At 45.1% G+C, this 19,873-nt stretch overlaps 2 protein-coding genes across 7 annotated transcripts in view; one reads left to right on the top strand and one right to left on the bottom strand.

Annotated features, from left to right (window-relative positions):
• Positions 1-927: 927 nt before the first annotated feature.
• Positions 928-18,883, bottom strand: LOC113891314. 3 transcript variants are annotated; one of them, XR_003510722.1, is made up of 7 exons: positions 16,999-18,883; positions 14,858-15,063; positions 13,116-13,180; positions 11,797-11,836; positions 10,799-10,896; positions 7,972-8,023; positions 928-2,996 (listed from the first exon to the last, which is right to left on the bottom strand). XR_003510722.1 is itself a non-coding variant. In XM_027539186.1 (6 exons), the coding sequence occupies exons 1-6, from the start codon at positions 17,351-17,353 to the stop codon at positions 2,962-2,964; spliced, it is 645 nt and encodes a 214-aa protein (XP_027394987.1). In that variant the 5' UTR covers positions 17,354-18,883; the 3' UTR covers positions 928-2,961. The 3 variants fall into 3 exon arrangements, 2 of the variants coding, with proteins under 2 accessions (XP_027394987.1, XP_027394988.1); XM_027539186.1 differs by lacking the exon at positions 14,858-15,063; XM_027539187.1 differs by lacking the exons at positions 928-2,996; positions 7,972-8,023; positions 14,858-15,063 and adding an exon at positions 9,817-10,524.
• The window catches only part of GLI3 (GLI family zinc finger 3), a 318,105-nt gene continuing 314,071 nt past the window's right edge, over positions 15,840-19,873 (top strand). For 2 of the 4 annotated variants that reach the window (XM_027539184.1, XM_027539181.1), the window contains exon 1: positions 15,840-15,952. The gene's annotated coding sequence lies outside the window, so the exon portion shown is untranslated. Of the gene's footprint in view, positions 15,953-16,174; positions 16,247-16,600; positions 16,770-19,873 lie in introns of those variants that run through there. The other 2 variants (XM_027539182.1, XM_027539183.1) reach the window with 2 other exon arrangements.

Genomic DNA, 19,873 nt, shown 5'->3' with positions numbered 1-19,873 from the left:
GTGCTGCGATTCACGGGGTCGCAGAGTCAGACACGACTGAGCGACTGATCTGATCTGATCTAATCTGATCTCACTCAGGCCTCAAAGCCACCCTATGAAATAGGTGGGGACCCCTGCATTTCCAGACAAAGACACAGAAAAGTTAAGTAACAATCCCAAAGTACATTTTAAAAGAATATCTTTTATCTATTTGCTTGTTTATATTTATTTTGCATTAAAAATGTAATACAATTTTTAAAGGTCACTTTCCATTTACAGTTAGTACAGAGTTTGGGCTCTATTCCCTATTTTGTACAATACATCCTTGAGCCAATAATGTGTAATTCCCACTTTCCCGTCCTTATATTGCCCTTCCCTCCTTCCTTCTTCCCACTGGTAACCACTGTATGTTCTCTATATCTGTGAGTCTACTTTTTTGTTGTATTCACTAGTTTCTTGTATTTTTTAGATTTCACATATAAGTTAGATCATAAGCTACTTGTCTTTCTGTGTCTAACTTTTTTCACTTAGCATAATACCTTCCAAGATCATCTGCGGACTGCTGCAAATGGCAAAATGTTCACTCTTTTTTGTGGCTGAGTAATATTCCACGGTGTGTGTGTGTGTGTGTATGTATATGTGTGTGTGTGTGTGTATATATATATATATACACACACCACATCTTCTTTACGCATTCATCTGTTGGTGGAAACTTCAGTTTCTTCTTCATCTTGGCAATTGTAAACGTGGTACAGTGAACACTGGGGTGTATATATCTTTTTGAATTAGAGTTTTTTTCTTTTGAGGGGGTGATACATACCCAGGAGCGGAATTGCTGGGTCATTTGGTAGTTCTAGCTGTTGTTTTGGAGAACTCCATACCATTTTCCACAATGGCTGCACCAAATTGAAAGAACAGTTCTTTAATTAGAACCCTCAGCCCCTTTTCCCCCAATAAGACAGGTTAGCAAACACAGCCAAATTTGGCCCTCTCCCTGTTTTGGTACAACTGCAAGCTAAGAAGGGCTTTTTCTTTTTAAATGGTTGGGAAAAAATCAAAAGAAGAATAGCACTTTGTGACACATGAAAATAATAAAAACTATATGAAACTCAAATGCCAGCATCCATAAATAGATTTACGGGAACACAGTCCCACCCATTCTTTTATTGTTGTCTCTGGCTGCAGAGTAGAAAAGTTACGCAGACTGTGTGGCCTGAGAAGTCTGAAATATTTACTATCTGATCTTTTACAAAAAAAGGTTTGCCAGCCCCTGTTCTCAGGGAGTGATTTTGAAAGTCTGTAGTCATTTAGGAAAGTTGATTAAGAAGCAGAAAAAGGAATCACTTGGTCCCCTAAAATATTCTTCTAAATGCAGAGGATAACAGAATTATGAAACAGATGTCAAATTAATATTTTACGATAATAAAAATACTAATATTAGGTGGCATGGATGATAAAATAGCTTTTCTGTCTCCTCTGTGTTTCCATCCTCATATGTTTCCCCTTTCTCATCGGTATTTGCATGTTTGATTTTGCAGAGTGTCTCTGGGGATGAACATAGAAGAGGGGAAAGATGGAGCTGTGATCCTGGCTCTTCTCCTAACTACATTAATCAAATCACTTAATCATCTTTGATTTAAATTTCCTTATCTCCAAATTGTGGGCTGGACAAGATAATCCCAAAGGTCTCCTACAGTCATAAAATGATGGGCCTCTGTGACTTAGAACATAATTTTAAAATGTTAACTGATCACTGAGGTTTATAGCAGTTATGACTTTGCATTTATGGTAGATCAGTGGCCATATTTATGATTTATTTGACTCCAAACACTTAGTCAATATCTCAACTCCCAATTATGGCATTGTCCCTCTAGGAAAATATGAGCAACTTTATGATGATTTGATTCTCAAGAAGATTTCCAGGGATGCATTGAGAGAAAAACTGTAGAAACTTTTATCGTTCTATAGTTTATTACCAGTTTGAGATTTGAGGGTCTTTTGGAAAAGACTAACATGTATACTGGTAGAAGTTTTAAATCGGCACTTATTTTTTTAGTTAAATAATATACTTCTAGTAATTGACGATAAGAATGTTGAGTCATTTTTCCAGAGTGTTCTATCTATTGACCTATATGTGGATCTAGATATTGAAACAAAAACACATTGTGTCTCTCAGACGAGTATTTCAGAGCTCTGGGTCTATTCTGATTGGTGGTCAGCTGGGAAGATTCAGAAGTACAACTGTAATCCTACCTATGGCAAGTTCACATTTAGATGTGTATTGCCGCTGTGTTGTTCCCTTCCTTTAGACAGAGTGGTCATGATTACAGAACAGTCTGTCAAGAGAATCTTCTAGAGGAAGTCTGCCCAGAGCTGGGGCTCCAAATTGGAACATGTTATACCTGTTTTCCCTGGGGAAACAGCTGAGCTACACAGTGGAAGTGTTCTGTAGCCTTTGCCCAATGCAATGTCAACAATTTTTAACCCCATTCTAATACTTGAGTTTCATAACAACCAATCATAAAATTAAGTACCAGGTCACGGCAACAAATTTCAGTGGAAACAATGGAAGATGCAGAAATCTGGTAACAAGCTGAAAAAAAATGGAATATTCTGCATTCTTTCTTTCTGTAATGTCATTTGCTTCGTTCCCCTGCTGAGATCTAAGGATGTCTGTTGTTGGATGAGACGTGTAGCCTCTCAATACATTAGGTGATGATTATGCAAGATCACGGTTAGAAGTTCTTAATCAAGAAGTAGTCTGGAAACCCACACCAAGTAGTACACATCAGTCCTGGGGGACTTTGTTTGCAAGCTAGAACTGCCACCAGCCCTGTGCAGCTGGGGGCATAGAGGAAGGACATCAAACATCAATTCAGTGGTTGCAGAATGCAGTTTATGAGGAGATGAGCCCAAGGTCCTTCTACTCCACCGTCTTGTCCCAACATGAGTATGCAGGCTAGAATGTTCATTTTCTCGCCTCTACCAACCACCTCTAAATTCTTTGTCAATGATGCCTGCAAAACAAAACAATGTTAGCCACTGCACTAACCCCTAAATTTGAAAAAAAAAAAGCCCTCTGTAAAACCCACTTAACCAAATCAGTCAAAGTGTATGATGCAAATAATTTTAGATTATACTAGGCTGTACTTAGACTATATTAAAGAAAATATTAGCATATAAGTCATTGGTCCAAGAAATCAATATCCCAAATTCCCAAATGAATCTTTCTGTTAACATTTCAAATCCAACTTTTTTGTTTTTACAATTATATGCCTGGGATAGACCAAATTCTAAGCAATAAACCTGGTCAAAACTATAGAGACCTCAAAAAAGCTACATACCATATTTTTAAAAGGGAGGGAGGGAAGGTATGGCTCAAATTTGTCCACTCTCTTCTCCCAAACTCCACGTTTATAAATCTAGTATCCTCTATTTCACTCTTATTACCACACACACTTCAAACTTGAAATATCATAGTAGAGGGGTGTGAAAAAGTTGGCTTAAAGCTCAACATTCAGAAAATTAAGATCATCGCATCTGGTTGCATCACTTCATGGCACATAGATGGGGAAACAATGGAAACAGTGACAGTTTTTTTGGGGGGGGGCTCCAAAATCACTGCAGATGGTGACTGCAGCCATGAAATTGAAAGATGCTTACTCCTTGGAAGGAAAGCTATGACCAACATAGACAGCATATTAAAAAGCAGAGACATTACTTTGTCAACAAAAGTTTGTCTAGTCAAGGCTGTGATTTTTCCAGTAGTCATGTATGGATGTGAGAGTTGGACTATAAAGAAAACTGAGCGCTGAAGAATTGATGCTTTTGACTTGTGGTGTTTGAGAAGACTCTTGAGAGTCCCTCGGACTGCAAGGAGATTCAAGCAGTCAATCCTAAAGGAAATCAGTCCTGGGCGTTCATTGGAAGGACTGATGTTGAAGCTGAAGCTCCAATATTTTGGCCACCTGACGCGAAGAGCTGACTCATTTGAAAAGACCCTGATGTTGGGAAAGATTGAAGGCAGGAGGAAAAGGGGACGACAGAGGATAAGATGGTTGGATGGCATCACCAACTCAATGGACATGAGTTTGGGTAGGCTCCTGGAGTTGGTGACGAACAGGGAGGCCTGGTGTGCTGCTGTTCATGGGGTTGCAAAGAGTCGGACAAGACTAAGCGACTGAACTGAACTGAACATATTCACACTTTACCACTGCCTCCCACAGCTCCCCTTATCTCTACCATCACAAGCCCTTCAATCATGTACCTTACATGAAATTAGTGCCATCATCTCATTATTGTTATGAGGAAGTGTCAATCAGGCTGCATTCTCCTCGCTCCCTACAAAGCAAATCAATCACCAAGTCCTAATTCCTACATTTAGGTTTATTGGGTTCATCCCATGGGATTTTTCAAATGTGTCTGAGATAGACAGTCATCCCCTCTCTAGAATCTGAAGCCACAAGTGGTAATCTTCTCTTCCCATCCGAGGTCACGTGTTCTACCCTGTGATTGGAGAAACTCTGTTCTCAGCAAGACACTCTGGCCAAAGCACAGACAAACCTAGAGATAAGAGATGCTCTGAAGGTCATCTGCTTTATTTCTTCCTGGAGATTACACTTCTGGATGACTTACCCTTTTTGATTTAAGCCATTGGACTGTCTTATAATCTACCTCTTCTCATGGCGCTCTATATACTTATCAATTATCTAACTATACCTATCAACTGTCTATCACATATCTTCTATCTGTCCACCTATCATCTGTCTATCTTTCATCTATCTATTTTACTTATTTAAGACATGTTTATTGAGTTCCTACGCTGGAATTACTCTAAGTATCTTTTTAAAAGGCGAGGAAAGAAATCAAGTTGAAGGCCTCTGTGGCAGACAGGAAATAAATATCTTATTGAATTTCCTAAATACTTTTATAAAGTCAAAGGATTCCATTTAACCGCTAGGAAGCTGCAGATCAGAGGAGTTGAGTAGTTTGCCCAAAAACACCTGGCATCCCACTCCAGTACTCTTGCCTAGAAAATCCCATGGACGGAAAAGCCTGGTAGGCTGCAGTCCATGGGGTCGTTGAGGGTCGGACACGACTGAGCGACTTCACTTTCACTTTTCACTTTCGTGCATTGGAGAAGGAAATGGCAACCCACTCCAGTGTTCTTGCCTGGAGAATCCCAGGGACGGGGGAGCCTGGTGGGCTGCCATCTCTGGGGTCACACAGAGTTGGACACTACTAAAGTGACTTAGCAGCAGCAAGAAGAGACAGAACTAACATTGACTTTGATTCTTTGAACCTAAGCTTTGTCACCAACACCAAACAAGTTTAAATGTAAGACAGCTTCCGTATTGACTTGAAAGCAAATAGGTTGACTTGATGACAAGTAGGTGGACTAAATTATTTCCTTCTATTACTTCTATAACTGGAATCTTGTGGCAATGAGATAAGAATGGGAACGCCCAGTCCATGATAAGCCAGTAGACTCTTTGTGAAGGCTCTTGGAAAGCATGCTGGAACTGAGGGTTGTGATTCTGGGACATGAATCATTTCCCTTGGGAAACATCAGTGTCTGTGTCCATTCCTGCTCCAGAGCATGGTATAATTGACAATACAAAATAAAGGGGTAGTTTCTAAAAACCTTGAAACCTGTCCTTAACAGAATCTTTATTGTGAAAGGTGTCTTGTCCAAGCTGATCGATTTGGGTTTGTGAAACTTGTTGTTTAGTTGCTAAGTCATGTCTCACTCTTTTGTGACCCTATGAACTGTAGCCTGCCAGGATCCTAGGTCCATGGGATTTTCTAGGCAAGAATACCATAGTGGGTTACCATTTCCTTCTCCAAGGGAATCTTTCTGACTCAGGGATCTAACCCGCATCTCCTACATTAGCAGGCGGATTCTTTACTACTGAGCCATCAGGGAAGCCCTTGAGAAAAATACAGGAATTTAATTACTGCCCAGGTCTCTCTTATTTGGGCAAATGAATTCCTAAATGAATTCTTCATGGCCTGGCTCCTTCTTTGGGAGACTAACCATGATGCCTATCTCCCCAGCACCTTTCCAATCAACATTCTGATTATTTAATAATTGTAAAAAGAAAGATGTTTTATTCTGGCTTTCTGATGCAACCTTCTGATAAGACCAGAATCCGGATAATCCAGGCTAACTAACTACTTTTTGCCTTATTGCCTGGCCCATATAATTTACTCAATTCTCCACTTCATCTTCGGGTGTAGATGAAATCAGACCGCAGAAGTGCAAGCACTGTTAATTCAAGTTAACAAGAAACTAAGACTGTGGTGCATTGGTATTTCAGGCTCAAACTTGATTTTATTTTACAGCCTTCATACAAATGTGCTTGTTGGCGTGCCTCTCTTTGAAATGTGCTCCACAGATAGATACCACATGTAACCTTGTATATTTCTGTTCTAAAACATATCTAATATTGGTGGAGCTTAAGAAGTGGGCAGAATGAATATTTTTTATTCGGTATATCAAATGGTAAGTAAGGAGAGCATATGTTTCTCTCCATGGTATCTTGGGAACCAAAGGAATATGTAGAATCAATGCTTTCAAATGTGATGTGAAACTTTAAGGGAAGAAAAATAAATGCAGTGTGAGGTTCTTAATTCATGTAGGAGTAAAATTATGAGCTAAGCATAAAAGCACACTTCATTATAATAACATGACTTTAAAACCAGTACCTTGAAACCCTGCTTGACATCACCTAAGGTTGCAGGATTAATTTCCTGGATCAAGTGGAATATAAGCAAAACCAACACTAACCTTCTGTCCTGGAATCTGGAAGTTCTGCCTACCCCCAGCCTTCAGCCATGCTACTTCCTTGGCCTTCCTCTGCCTGGACCATGCTGCCAGACTCAACACTGCTCTGCATCCTTGGATCTCAGCCCCAGTCACCTCCTCAAAGAGGCCCCCCGTGGCTCCTCCATTTACGGCAGGTTCCCCACCCCGATATCTGTCACATACCACCCTGTTCTTGTCCTTCATGGTCCCCTCTGTGAGGACAAAGAAATGTGACTGTGGGCTCATTGCCATATGCCCAGTGGCTTGGGCAGCCTGTCACATAGCACGTGCTCAGTGCATGTTGGTTGAATGAGTAAATGACTGAACAGAGAATCAGTCAGAGTCCCTCAGGTGTAAGCAGTCCGAACTAGCAAAGAAACCTCACCTTTTCACTGAGCCTTGCCTGCAGAGTCATCCTGCAGGCCAGGCCTGTTGATGGGTTTATATAAAGAAAAACCTAGAGTGGCAAGGGCCAGGTGCTATGGGTCTTTGTTGGTTTTGAATGACATGGTGGTAAATGGTTTCTAAACAGTTGTGGGAATGGCAGAACAGCACGTTTTTTGGAACTGGCAGATTGTTTTTTGGGGTGAGAAATTTTTCTCCCAAGAGCCCTTTGTTAAAGTACTTTTGTGACTTTGTATATTTTAGTTAAAAAAAAAAACTGTTCAACACAAGTCATACTTTTATAGGTTAGGTAGATCAGAGGTTTAAGTATTTGGAGAAAGAAGGACCTCTTAAACCTCTGCCTTCCAAGGGTCTTCCTTACTGAGTGTGAAAAAGCTGTGACTAGTAACATGGAGCTGGCATAAAAAAATAGGAACAAAGGAAATTTGCTTTTCTAGGCATTTCTTAATCCAGACAAAAGGCCCAGCCCTTTATAATCCACCATCTCATTTCATTCTCACAAAAACTCTGGGAAATGAATGTCATTGTTTCCAATTTACAGATGGGCAAACTGAGTGAGTTGACTTGGCAAAGTTACAAAGCTAGTGATGGTGGATTTACATCCAGGGCTGTTCTGTCTTGTATGCTTCTGACTAATAGGAAAGCCCTAAAGAAGTGAGACTGTTAGTTTTAGTTATAGAAAGCCAAACAATAGTTTCCAGTTACGCATAGGCAGAGAAAGCGATGGAGAGAGAGATAAAGAGAGAGAGAGAAATGAGCAGAGAGGGAGACAGTCCTACCTTCTACCTTCTGTACAGAGAACTGTGCTTTCCTCCTCAGCCACAGTGGACCCTGAAAGAGCCAATGAACGTGGAGTTTCAATAACAAAGGCATACAAGTAGTCTCTGGCTCTGAGCTCTCAGCTTTTGGGCTAACGGGACAGAGAGCTTCTATATTCTTCCCATCCCCTGCTAGGCTCTCTGAGGCCCCACACTTTCTGGTTCATGAACATTCTCCCACGGCCACCATAAGCTCTGCTCTAACAGCTCTGCTAGCTCAGTCGGTGAAGAGTCTGCTGGCAGTGTATGGGTTTGATCTCTGGATCGGGAAGATCCCCTGGAGAAGGAAATGGCAAACCACTCCAGTGTTCTTGACTGGAGAATTCCAAGGACAGAGAAACCTGGCGGGTTACAGTCCATGGAGTCGCAAGAGTAGGACACGTCTTAATGACTATACCACCACAACAGTTCTGCTCCTGGCTGACCTTGCTGCTATTTGGGGAGTCAGATCCCATTGTTCTCCTCATCACCATTCATGGTTTTTTAGAAATATTTATTTGATTAATTTATTTATTTGGTGTGTCGGGTCTTTGTTGCTGCATGTGGGATCTTTAGCTGTGGCATGCAGAATCTAGTTCCCTGACCAGGGATGGAACCTGGGCCCCCTGCATTGCCAGCACAGAGTCTCAGCCACTGGACCACTGGGGAAGTCCCCATCATCAACTCATGTTAACCTCTTCCTTTGATCTCAGAGCTCCTCCTCTGAACCCCACAGTTACTAAGGTGGGGGAGGGCCCTCTTTCTACGAGTACAATACTTCTCAAGCATATGACCACTGCTTTTCATCTTTTCTTGAAATATTCCAATTCTTTATTACATTCCCAGGTGTGTGGTCTTGATTTTTTCAGTTTCTTATGGAGCAAATACAGAAACTGTTATTTACCAAAACTCCTCCTCATAGAAATTTCTCATACTTGTTTGGAGGAAAATACACTGACAAGTTGCTGGGTGTGTATGTGAAAGATTAGGGTGAAAGACTGTAACGGTTAAGATGAGCTCCTGAGCTGTATGGATGCCTTAAGCCACTTTCTAAGAGAGATGGATCCTGGAATCTCTCAGGACACCCCATTTAGAAGCGCAGAAGTGGATTGTTCTAAGAAAAGGGGAATCGGTGGGGCTGGGCACAGGACAGGAGAAGATAAAATAATGTAGCAGGGGTACAGTCAGAGACAAAGGAAGGACAGAAAGTTTAGAGGAAAATGTTGGAGGTATTTTCTATGATATGTTTGATGTTGCATCCCTCTTTTGCAGCCTGTTTATAAAAAGATTCAGTAAAACCCACAATTTGTGTCAGTGAATTATTTAAGGTCAGAAAGCAGCAAATTCAAAATGTTTTCAGGAATGAGACAGATGATGCAAACGTGTGTAGCTACAAGTTTATAAGGCAATGGGGGAGGTGTGGGGGCTGTGGCAAAATGAAGAGTCCAGGACAAAATGTACTTATGCCCAGTAAATAATAGGCATCGATAGGCAACATGTCCCATGGACCACTGTTTGTTACCTTAACTCTATGGAAACTCAAAAAGTGCTGGGCAGGACTTCCCTGATGGTCCAGTGGTTAGACTCTGAGCTTCTAATGCAGAGGGTGTGGGTTCAATTCCTGGTTGAGGAACTAAGAGTCCACATATGGCTTGGTGCAGCTGGAAAAAAAAAAAAAAAGTCCTGAGCTTTGCTGCCAGGTAGATCGGAGCTTAAGACAAAGGTAGCAGAGCAGATCCTGGGCAAAGAAATGGAAAAGGAAGTGAAATCAGGGTGTCACGGGAATATCCTCCTAGGAAAAGAAGGTGAGACTTCAAGAAACAGATGTTGGTCACTAAACTGCTCTGTTTGAGGCAGAGAAAAACTTGTTTTATTTTTGAAAGAGAGGGAGGGAGAAAAACTCACCCCTGAGCTACCCAAACCATCAGTGAAATCTACAAGCTCACCCCTTGCCTGCTGTGGGTGGGTTTCCTGTGGATCGGGCAGGGGTTTGAGGGTGGAGTAAGGGGTGGTGTCAGGCAGCATCCACAGGGGGTCTCTGAACTTGTTGAGATCCAAAGGGAGGGCTTTAGGTCTTCCCAACTTGTGGTATTGGCTGAGGTCCAAGCCAATTATAGCAACATCTCCAAGGTGAAGAGGGAAGCAGCCCACATCTGGGTTACATTTATAATCCCAATGTTCCAGGAAGATGCAAGAATAAGTTATGCGGGTGCTGAGTGGGAGACCCTCCGGAGGGCACCTGTGTGATGCACTTTACAACATTCTCCCTCTTGGCAAGTGGCCAGTCAGCGTGGGGAAGCTTGGGCTGTCCACTCTGGGCCAACTCAGGGAGGGTTTCCTTTCCCCGGACATGAATGTGGCTGGTGGGTCTGCCTGGACCCTCAGTACTTCCCCCCTAACAGACACACTGGTAGGTGCAGGGCGTGCAGAAACATGATGTCCAGAAAATGCGAGGAGGCAGCAGGAAACCCAAAAGAGTCAAAGCTGCCCTTAGGCCATCAAATCTGTTCAGTCTAGGAATCGGCTGTCATGGCCCTGGGGGAGAATCCAGAAGAGAGCACTTTAGGAAGCTATGGGTGACCATGGGATCTAAAACTCTGATTCTTGCTCTGTCTGCTTTGCCTCCTTCCAGGGGCCAAGTTTCCCCTCTCCTCAAACTCACATGAGATTGCCCAAGTTAGAGCTTCCTAGTTGGGAGGGAGGTCTGCCTTTTCCATTTGCTTCCACTTGGAGTGTGTGTGTGTGGGGGGGAGGGGTAGGGTGGGGTAGGTCAGTTGAGGGGAGCATGGTGGGATAGAAAAACACTTACTGTCTTTGCAGTCTGGTTCTCAAATGCAGCCCGTATAGTATTTCCATTCCCACCATTTTTCAAAGTGGTGAGAATCCTTAACTGGCACCTACAAACGTCTGAAAGACATACAGACAGATGTTAAACATCCTAGTTTCAGTGTTAGGCTGTGTTCTCTACTGAATTCAGAAACATTTGGAAATGTTGGGTGGATGGGCTGTGTTGTCTGCAAGGAGTCTATTTGCATGCCAGACTGAGAAGCCTCCTGGGAAATAACTCACCGTAAGTGTGCACAGTATGTGGCGGATAGGCTTGGGCCAACAGTGAACCAACACAGGTGAATGAGTCGGTAGGTGGGTAGGTGGATGGATGGATGGATGGATACATGGGTGAATGCATGCACATCGGGCTATGGAGGCAAAGGGTTATACTTTCATTATGAGAATTTATTATCTTGAGTCTGGGGATGAAAAAGGTATGAATCCTTGAGCTATTTTCAGAAAAGGAAATTGGTAGGATCTTCATGTTGTTGTTCAGTGGCTAAGTTGTATCTGACTCTTTTGCAACCCCATGGACTGTAGCCCGCCAGCCTCCTCTGTCCATGGAATTTCTCAGGCAAAAATACTTGAGTGGGTTGCCACTTCCTTCTGCAGGGGATTGTCCCAAGGCAGGCAAATTCTCTACCACTGAGCCACCAAGGAAGTCCAAGATATTCATATATGAGGACAAAATATTAAGAGCCTTGTGATCAAGTATAACTTCAAAAAACAAGAAAATCCTTCTCCTCACACAGATATGGGATGTACTGACTTCAGAGTACTGAGAATGCCCCAGAAGATGGTGTCCTGAAGGCATTACCTCCCAGTAGGCAGCCCTACACTGGTCAACTGAAGCAGAGGTGAGAGTCCTGCATATACAGAAAGGGAGCAGGGCAAAAGGTGACAGTCTCACATTTACAGGAAAGGAGGAAGAATATGGTGGCATCATGTTGGGCTTTATAGAGGACTTGTGCTGTTTACCTGGCATGCAACTATGCCTCTGGCCACTGCCCTTGGTAGCCTAAAAAAAAAAAAAAGCTGTATCATGAAATGTGCATAAAGCCTAGCTGAAAGATGGAAAATAGAACTCAGCTGACATTGTTTGAGGCTCTAGGTCCTGCCTTATTTGAACTCTACTTACACACTCCTGGACTTTTCAGTCAACAAAACACCCACCTCCCCTTTAACTTAAGCCAATTTGAGTTGGAATTTTGTCACTTGCAGCTGGGAGCTTATCAGTACACACGAACTTGTACTTGGAATTTCCCAATAATTAATAAATTACTGTGAAGAGAGATGGAAGAGCTGTAGTAGCGAAAGCAAGAACAGTCATTATGGATAAGCACATGAGACAGGGCAAAAAAATACAGAGTAGATTTCCTTGGTGGTTCAGTGGTTAGGAATCCGCCTGCCAATGCAGGGGATATGGGTTTGATTCCTGGTCTGGGGGCACCTGCTGTGGGGCAACTAAGCCTGAGGGCCTCAACCACTGAGCCTGTGCTCTGCAACAAGAGAAGTCACTGCACTGAGAAAGAAGCCCATGGACTGCAACTAGAGAAAGTCCACACACAGCAACGAAAACGCACTGCAGCCAAAAAAAAAAAAAAAAAAACAGAGGAGCATGCAAAGTTTGTTCTCGGTTTCATTCTTTGTCCTCTCAGTTGCGGACCCTTTATCCTGCTTTGTTGTTTTCAGTATTTTTATGGATTGAATTGTGTTCCCCCCCAAAAGATATATTATAGCTGTAACTCCTGGAGTCTCAGAATGTGATCTGATTTGGAAACGGGGTTGTTGCTGATGTACTCAGTTTGCTGTTGCTGCTAAGTCGCTTCAGTCATGTCCGACTCTGTGAGACCCCAGAGACGGCAGCCCACCAGGCTCCCCCGTCCCTGGGATTCTCAAGGCAAGAATACTGGAGTGGGTTGCCATTTCCTTCTCCAATGCATGAAAGTGAAAAATGAAAGTGAAGTCTCCCAGTCGTGTCTGACTCTTAGTGACCCCATGGACTGCAGCATGCCACGCTTCCCTGTCCTTTAACATCTCCTGGAGTTTGCTCAAATTCATGTCCATTGAGTCGATGATGCCATCCAACCATCTCATCCTCTGTCACCCCCTTCTATGACTGGTGCCCTTAGGAAGAGGAAAGAGAGAGAGAGAAAAAAAAAAAACAAAACAAAACAAAAGGAGGATGGTATATGACTATAAAGTCGGAAGTTAGAGTGAAGCAGTGGCAAACCAAGAAACACCATGGGTTGACAGATAACCACCAGAAGCTAGGAAGATGCAAGGAAAGATCTTACCCTAGAGGTTTCAGAAGGAGTATGGCCTTGCTGAGACGTTGACTTTGGACTTCTAGCTTCTAGAACTGTAAGACAATGGATGTTGTTTAATCTCTAAGTTGTATCTGGCTCTTCTGCGACCCCATGGACTGTAGCCTGCCAGGCTCCTTTGTCCATGGATTTCCCTGAAGTGGGTTGCATTTCCCTCTCCAGAGACAATGGCTATCTGATGCTCTAAGCCACCCAGTTTGTAGTCCTTCGTTATGGCAGCCCTAGGAGACTCATACTAATATCTTCGAGTCCCCTACTTCATCCAATTTTTTGCCAAAAGACAAGCAAACAAACCAACAAGAACTGTCTTATAAACTTAAGTATTTTGTAGACACAATATGTTAAAATATCCTAGGACTTTTTGCATTTGAAAAGGGAACTGAGGGAAAGCTGTCTATAAGTGAATCTATAATGCTGGAGTTTTAGACATGGAGGAAGGGTGATCTCAGAAACCTTGTAAATCTGTAAGTGCCTGTTTATCATTGCAAGGAGGTTACATTATTGAGTTTCAGGGTGACTTTAAGATTGTTAGAGATGTCTCAGGGGCTCTTAAAAAAAGGGAGTGAGTGACAAGAGAATGGCTAAGGGGCTGGGCTTTGAGACCCCACCCAACGCAACTAGAGATGGCTTTCCTTTATACGCAGGGATTCCACACAAGATTTCCTTTTGGATAACGAATTTTTCTGTTAATATAGACTGAAAGTCTTTGCGTTATGGCGTTATTTAACTCACATGAGGATAACCCTTGTTTTATATTTCTTCTACCATTTCTGCAAAATGTTCCCACTCACATCTGTGTTTATCACTAAAGCAGAAAACTGTTCATTTCTGCCAAGAGCCTAAGGTGAGGACACAGGGACACACAGGTGACACCAGCTTTATTTCTCCTCTTGTTTTTAACTATTCTGATGGGCATAAGGAGAACAATGAGCTGCTTTTCCTTTGTTCTTGTCTTTTTAAAACTGAGAATCAAAATCTTCATGATCCAAAATGTGCTAGACTTTTAAGTAAAAGTCAAAATATCTAGTTTATTCCAGTTGTTGATTTATTGGCTGTCGTTCTCCTTTTTACTTTTTTTTTGCCATTGGGTGAACAGAGGAGGCTATCAGGGATGCATTATTTGCATTCATGTGATTGAGGCAGAAGCAGTACTTGAATACAAAAAAATATTGACTGATGCTGAAGTATATGTGGGAAAGAGCATAATATAATTCTTAGGCATTTGTATCCATTTCCACTTTCACATGCATTATCTCCTTGGAAGCTCTTTCAAATCCTGGGAGGTATGCGGACTGGCCTGGTTTTCCTATCACCAGTCCACAGATGAGCCCAGAGCCTGTGGATGCTCAGAGAATCCTCCTGGGCCTGAGGCCAGTTAGTGAGGGGAAGCTGGGACCACCACCCTTGAATCCTAAGGCTACTGCTCTGAATGATGAGTCAGTGATTTTTTTTTTCTTCCAATCATGGTGAAATACAGAGAGAAACTGTAAAATAAATGGCTCATAAGGACCTTCAGTCCTCCTTTATCTCCACTGCTTCTACCATAAAAGCTTAAGTCAGGGTCTGCTTTTGTGATATCTTTGAGATAAGCAACAAGTCCCAGGAAACAAATAGTGAATACCACCACCAATTCCCTTAAAAAATTCTCCAGCTAAGCATGTGAATCTCAAAATGCTCTTCAGATCATAATAGCTAATCATTCATCCACCTACGCTCTTCCTTCAGTCAAAGATGCTCTAGGAGTCAACACTAGTGCACCCTGAGCTCCGAGGCGCTGCGGGCGGCCACCCGAGGGTGGGCGGAATCTCAGATGACCCCAGGAAGAATGGATTCGGGAATGCCACCAGAGTTTTCTTTTCCTTTCGTTGTTCCTCCCTTGGGAACTCCTTGTTTGGGTTACAGGTCCAGGCTGGATACACTGAAAGGGAACAGATGGATGCAGGCTGTCTGGTTGAGAATGGAGGAAAAATAAATTTTTTTTTTTTTTTTCTGGTACTGGCCGCTGAAAATCAATCAGGGACAGAGACACTCTGGTAGCTCAGGGAAAACCACGTTGGAGTCCAGGCTCCAAGCCTGGGGTCTTTGTTTTTGTGTCCTTTCTAAAGTAACCCATGGGAATAGCAGGCTGCGTAGTGGGGAGCTCCCACTTCCCAGATTTGGCTCCGAGGGCAGATGAGTCGGTGGGGGGAGGAAAAACCTGAACTTTCAAAAGCATCCTCAGGCGAGAAGGGGAGTTTCAGGGTTGGCCTGGGGAAATGTACAAGGAGAGGGAGAGTCTAGGAGGGAAGGGGGGTGGCTGTGATCAGAGAGGCCTTAAAAGAAGGAAAAAGGGAGCCCAAACTGGGAGCCGGGAGAAAGCGGAGCGGAGAGGCGGGGCGGAAGGCGACGGGAGCTGGGACAAGCTGCCCAGGCGCGCAGGGCGCTGGGGTTGGGGGCGGCGGGGCGAGCGCGGGCGGGGAGGGCGGCGGTGACATCACGCCAGGGCCCCCTTCCCTTAGCCGGGTGGGTGGGGCCTCGGCGCGCTGAGCGGGCGCGGGGTCAAGGAGGGGGAAGAGGAGGAGCAGGCTTGAATGTGTCTGTGAGAGGATCGGGGAGGGGCGGAGGAGGCGGAGGGCGGGGAGGGAGAGCGCGCGTGGCTCGGGGCGCCCGGGCTCCCCCCGCAGCCCCCGACCCCGGCCCGGGCCGCCTCCGCGCCGCCGCCCGCGTAGCCGCCCGCGTCGCCGCTGGGATCCACTGCGGGAGCAGGGACTCGGCGGGTGGGGAAGCGCGGGCCCCCGGCGCGGCCAGGAAGGAGCGAGAAAGCAAAAGTAAGGCGAGCCGCACTCCTCCCAAGTTTTCCCAACTTCGCCCCCTGCGGTGGCAGGCGTCCTGCTGCTCGGCGCGTCCCCACCGCGCCGCCGGAGAGTGGCAGAAAGAAAAGGGACGGGGCGGGGGCGGGGGCGGAGGAAGAGGGAGCGCGAGCGCGAGCCGAGAGTCCGGCAACATCTGTTAAAACTTGGGGGAGGAGGAGCGCGGGGAGGAGGAGGAGGAAAAGGAGGAGAGGAGGGAAGGAGGGAGCGCGAGGGAGGGAAGAGCAGAGCCGAGGGACAACTTTTCCACCCGTGAGTAGCGCGGGCTGCGCGGGTAGGGACTGGGGGAGCCTCCAAGCTCGCGCGGGTTTCCAGGCCAGGATGGGACCTTCTTCCAGAAAGTCGGTTGCATGCGAGGAGGGGAGCGCAGTGGGGGCTTTCTTTCTTTCTCTTTCCCCTCCCTCCCGCGGGTGAACCAAATCAGAACTGTCACTCAGGGCCTGTGAGTCAGAAGGGATCGGATTACACGATCCCTGAAACCGATGCCGGAGTCGCACGAGCGGGCGGGAGCGGGCAGGGGCAACGCCACCGCCACCGCCGCCGGCGCGCTCGCACACTCGCCCTCGCGCCCCCTCGCCGCCCCGACCCTCCCTCCCCGCGCGCCCCGCGGCCGCCCGCGCCGCACCATGCCCGTCGCCGGGGACCCTCGCGCCCTGCCCGGCCTCTTGCCTTAGCCCGAGCCGCCCGCGGCCGCGCGGAACCCGGAGCCGCCCGCCCGCGCCCGGGACGCGGGTCTATGGGAAGTTCGGGGACTTGACAGCCGCCGCCGCCGCAGGTACGTCCCGCCCGAAGTTCTTTGTTTCGCGGGGCCCCGCACCGGGGAGCCAGCTCCTGCGGCCGCGCCCGCGCCTCTGGGTCGAGAGGGGAGTCCCCGACGGGGGGCGCGGGAGGAACTGAAAATGGCTGTCAAAAGGCGCCCAGATTTCGGGAGCCGCCGGTAAGGCGTCGGAACCAGTCTTCCCTTCGCTCCCTCCTTCGTGATGCTCCCCTTCCCAGCGTCTGACCTGGCGGCCATCTGGAGACGGGCTGGAGAATTTCACCTCCCGGAGTTGGGAGGTCGGGGGACGAAGTTTGGAGCAGTTGCGGCGACTGCTCCCCTCGCCCCGACTCCTTTTCCCGAGGGCTGAAAGGAACTCCGCTAGCCCCCGAGGGTCGGGCGCTGAAGGCGGCGGGCGGTGAGGTGGGTGCGCGCGAGGAGCGCCGCGGCGGGGGCTTCCTCCAGCTTGCGCTTCCCATCGGGGGTGGGGTGTGAGTGAGCCGGGAGAAAGAGGCGCGCCTCCGTCCTAAGAGAGGAAAAGTGAAAGTTGTACCATCTGTGGATGATTTGGGATTCTTTCTTTTCCTTTCCAGAGACAGCATTAAAAAAAAAAAAAAATGAAAGAAAGTAAGGGGAAAGACAACAAAAGAAATAAAAGTATTAGAAGCTGCAGGGAGTGAGTGGTGCGGAGGTGGTGGTGGTGGTGGTGGTGGTGGTGGCTGTATAGGTGGGTAACAGTGGCGCCTGCAATGATCATATAAGAGGTCGCATTTTCAGCGAGCAGAGTTGGGTATGAATCACTCTGCAGGGGACAGTTACTTTCTGGAGTTGCAGAGGGCACATGGGCGGGAGGAGGTGGAGAAGGAGTAAATATTTACCCCAAACTTAGGGAGTTTGTGAAGTGACTTATAAGCAGATTGCCAGATGCCGAAGCACCACCGCACAGTCAGGCCTTTTATCCTCCCCTGAACTTTGTGCTGGAGTTGGCGATGGCACCTCCTTCAGGAGATGCCATCCGGAGAGCGGCTGGACCCACGCTTCCCTGGCTGACCTCGCATAAACAGACTGTGCGGGAGGCATCCTCCAGGCGACTCCTCCCGCCCGCCCTGGGGTCTCATCTCCGTGGTGTGCAGTCCCGGATAGATTCTGGCCTTGGGTACAGCGCTCGTGGCCCTCTGCCAGTTTATATGTACATATATTTATGTAAAACATTTTCTCCCAGCTCTCTGCCAGCTGTTCCACATTTTCCAGCTGCCATTTCAGTTTGAAATGATGGACCGTCCGCATCTCCAAGTAAAAGAGTCCCGTTAGTCGGAGGTATGGAGGGTCGGTCGCTGTGCAGAGACCTGGCCAGTGGCATTAGCCAGACTGGTTTTAGAAAATACCTTTCTTCGCTCCTTTATCTTTCTCCCTTTTCCTCCCCAGAGCCCTTTGCTGGAAATGCGCAGTAATTAAGCTTTTCCCTCCCAATATGATTTTGAACAGAATTGGGAGATTTTTGAGATCCCTGAAATATGCGTCTGGTGGAAATAAATTAACTTTTAAAAAGAGTTCCAGCTTGAGTGCCTTGGGCATAGCTGGTGGAGCCCTCTGCCATGGCCATTTCTATTTAAGGCAGGAACTATTCACGGTCCCCATGTTACACTTTTTGTGTTGTTTGGTGTCTTAGCATATTATAGACAGAAATCTTCAAGAATTGGCCTAAAGTATTAATTTTGGCCTAAAGTATTAATTTTGAGTATTTATGTAATTGCTCTGTAATTTGAATAGGTGCCTTATTGATTGATTCCTGTAATTATTTCATTTAGGTTTTAAATTAAAAATTAATAATAGTCTGACAGTTTCTTAATTACATGTGTCAAGATTATTTTGAAGGAGGAAAATGCTATGTTTCAAAGTAGTGAAATAACCTCAAAATCGCTCTATCTTTCTAAAGCAGAACAGTATTTCATTTGAGGGGCTATATTGAAGTAGCAGTGATTGGCCTTAACAATGTAAACTGTGTGAAGTATCTAAAGAATTTGTTTATGTTAGGAAATATTGGTCTTAACCTGGTACACAAACACTTTGGCCAGTTGGCCTGTAGTCAGACCTAAAACAAACATGAACTAACATTTAAATTAGTTGTAATAGCATACTTATAGAGAGAAGAGGTTTATTTTACACTAAAAGCTATTTAATCAGAAACTGCCTGCCTAAGGGGAGAGCCTTTCAGGGTATATAATTCTTAAAGTCAGCCTAAGAAAGCTTTGGTTTCAGATGCCTGAATGAGTCCAATGTGAGAGGTGTCCAGTGAAATTTCACACACACAGAAGCAGTTTAAAAGGTATAGACTATATTGTTATGAATAGGCTAGTAGGTTCAACTCAGATACTTACGAATTCTTGGTACCGTTAACATGTTTGGATTCCTTGATTGGACCCTGACATAAATACACTTCTCCATAAATACACTTTTCCAGTATGTCGAATTTGCAAAGGACTACAGACAGAAATGAGAAAATTCAGTACTGATAAAAAATGACTCTGGTGAATTATTTCATTACTTATTTAATGAAAGTCATTAATTTATCAGTTTGATGCCCTAGCCTAAAAGTTGAACTTTCCTTTGTTTCTTGGCCAGTTTTCTTAATTACCTGCATGCTGTAAGGGTTTCAGACTTCCTCTGTGCTTCGCCATTAAGGGTCCTTCCATCTATGCAAGCTGTCCTGTTTATCCTTGACCCCTTTTTAGGAGGATAAGGTTTGGGAGTTTATGAAAGGAAACAATTTAATGATCATTGTTCCATGCACTCACTTATATGAAGACAGTAGTGTACTAAGAAAAACCAGTCTTGAAGGAAAAGTGAATCAGTGAGTCATGAAATCCTCAAGAAAACCTTAGTAATGGAATGTTAATGCTTTTAGACTATAGTAGATTATCTTAAAAGTCAGCCTTTTCTTCTTTATGCAATTGTTGTAAATCCCCAGCTAAAAAATTCTTTGAAGGAGGTTTTAGTTTTGCTGGCATCCGTATTCTGTAGTCGGTCTGATCTGTTTTGGAAGATTCAAGAAATTTTCTGCCAACTTATATCATGAAAGTCAATTAAAATGCTGACATGACTGTAGAAGAAATTGTGTGTGT

The sequence above is a fragment of the Bos indicus x Bos taurus genome, chromosome 4 (genome assembly GCF_003369695.1).
Source record: "Bos indicus x Bos taurus breed Angus x Brahman F1 hybrid chromosome 4, Bos_hybrid_MaternalHap_v2.0, whole genome shotgun sequence".
In the NCBI taxonomy this organism is placed as follows: Eukaryota; Metazoa; Chordata; class Mammalia; order Artiodactyla; family Bovidae; genus Bos; species Bos indicus x Bos taurus.
The sequence above is the reverse complement of the archived record's forward strand: the minus strand, read 5'-3'. Positions and strand labels throughout refer to the sequence as shown.

What these genes read in the sequence shown, in the direction of transcription:
- LOC113891314 (XM_027539186.1), bottom strand. Translation starts at nt 17,353, where the DNA reads ATGCTGTCTCTGGAAAGGAAAAGAAAGAATCCCAAATCATCCACAGAT. An exon ending in CGTCTCCAGATGGCCGCCAG is followed by an intron (nt 13,181 to 16,998) that starts GTCAGACGCTGG and finishes ATTGTCTTACAG; the next exon opens with TTCTAGAAGCTAGAAGTCCA. An exon ending in CTCCTTCTGAAACCTCTAGG is followed by an intron (nt 11,837 to 13,115) that starts GTAAGATCTTTC and finishes TTTTTTTTTTAG; the next exon opens with GCTACCAAGGGCAGTGGCCA.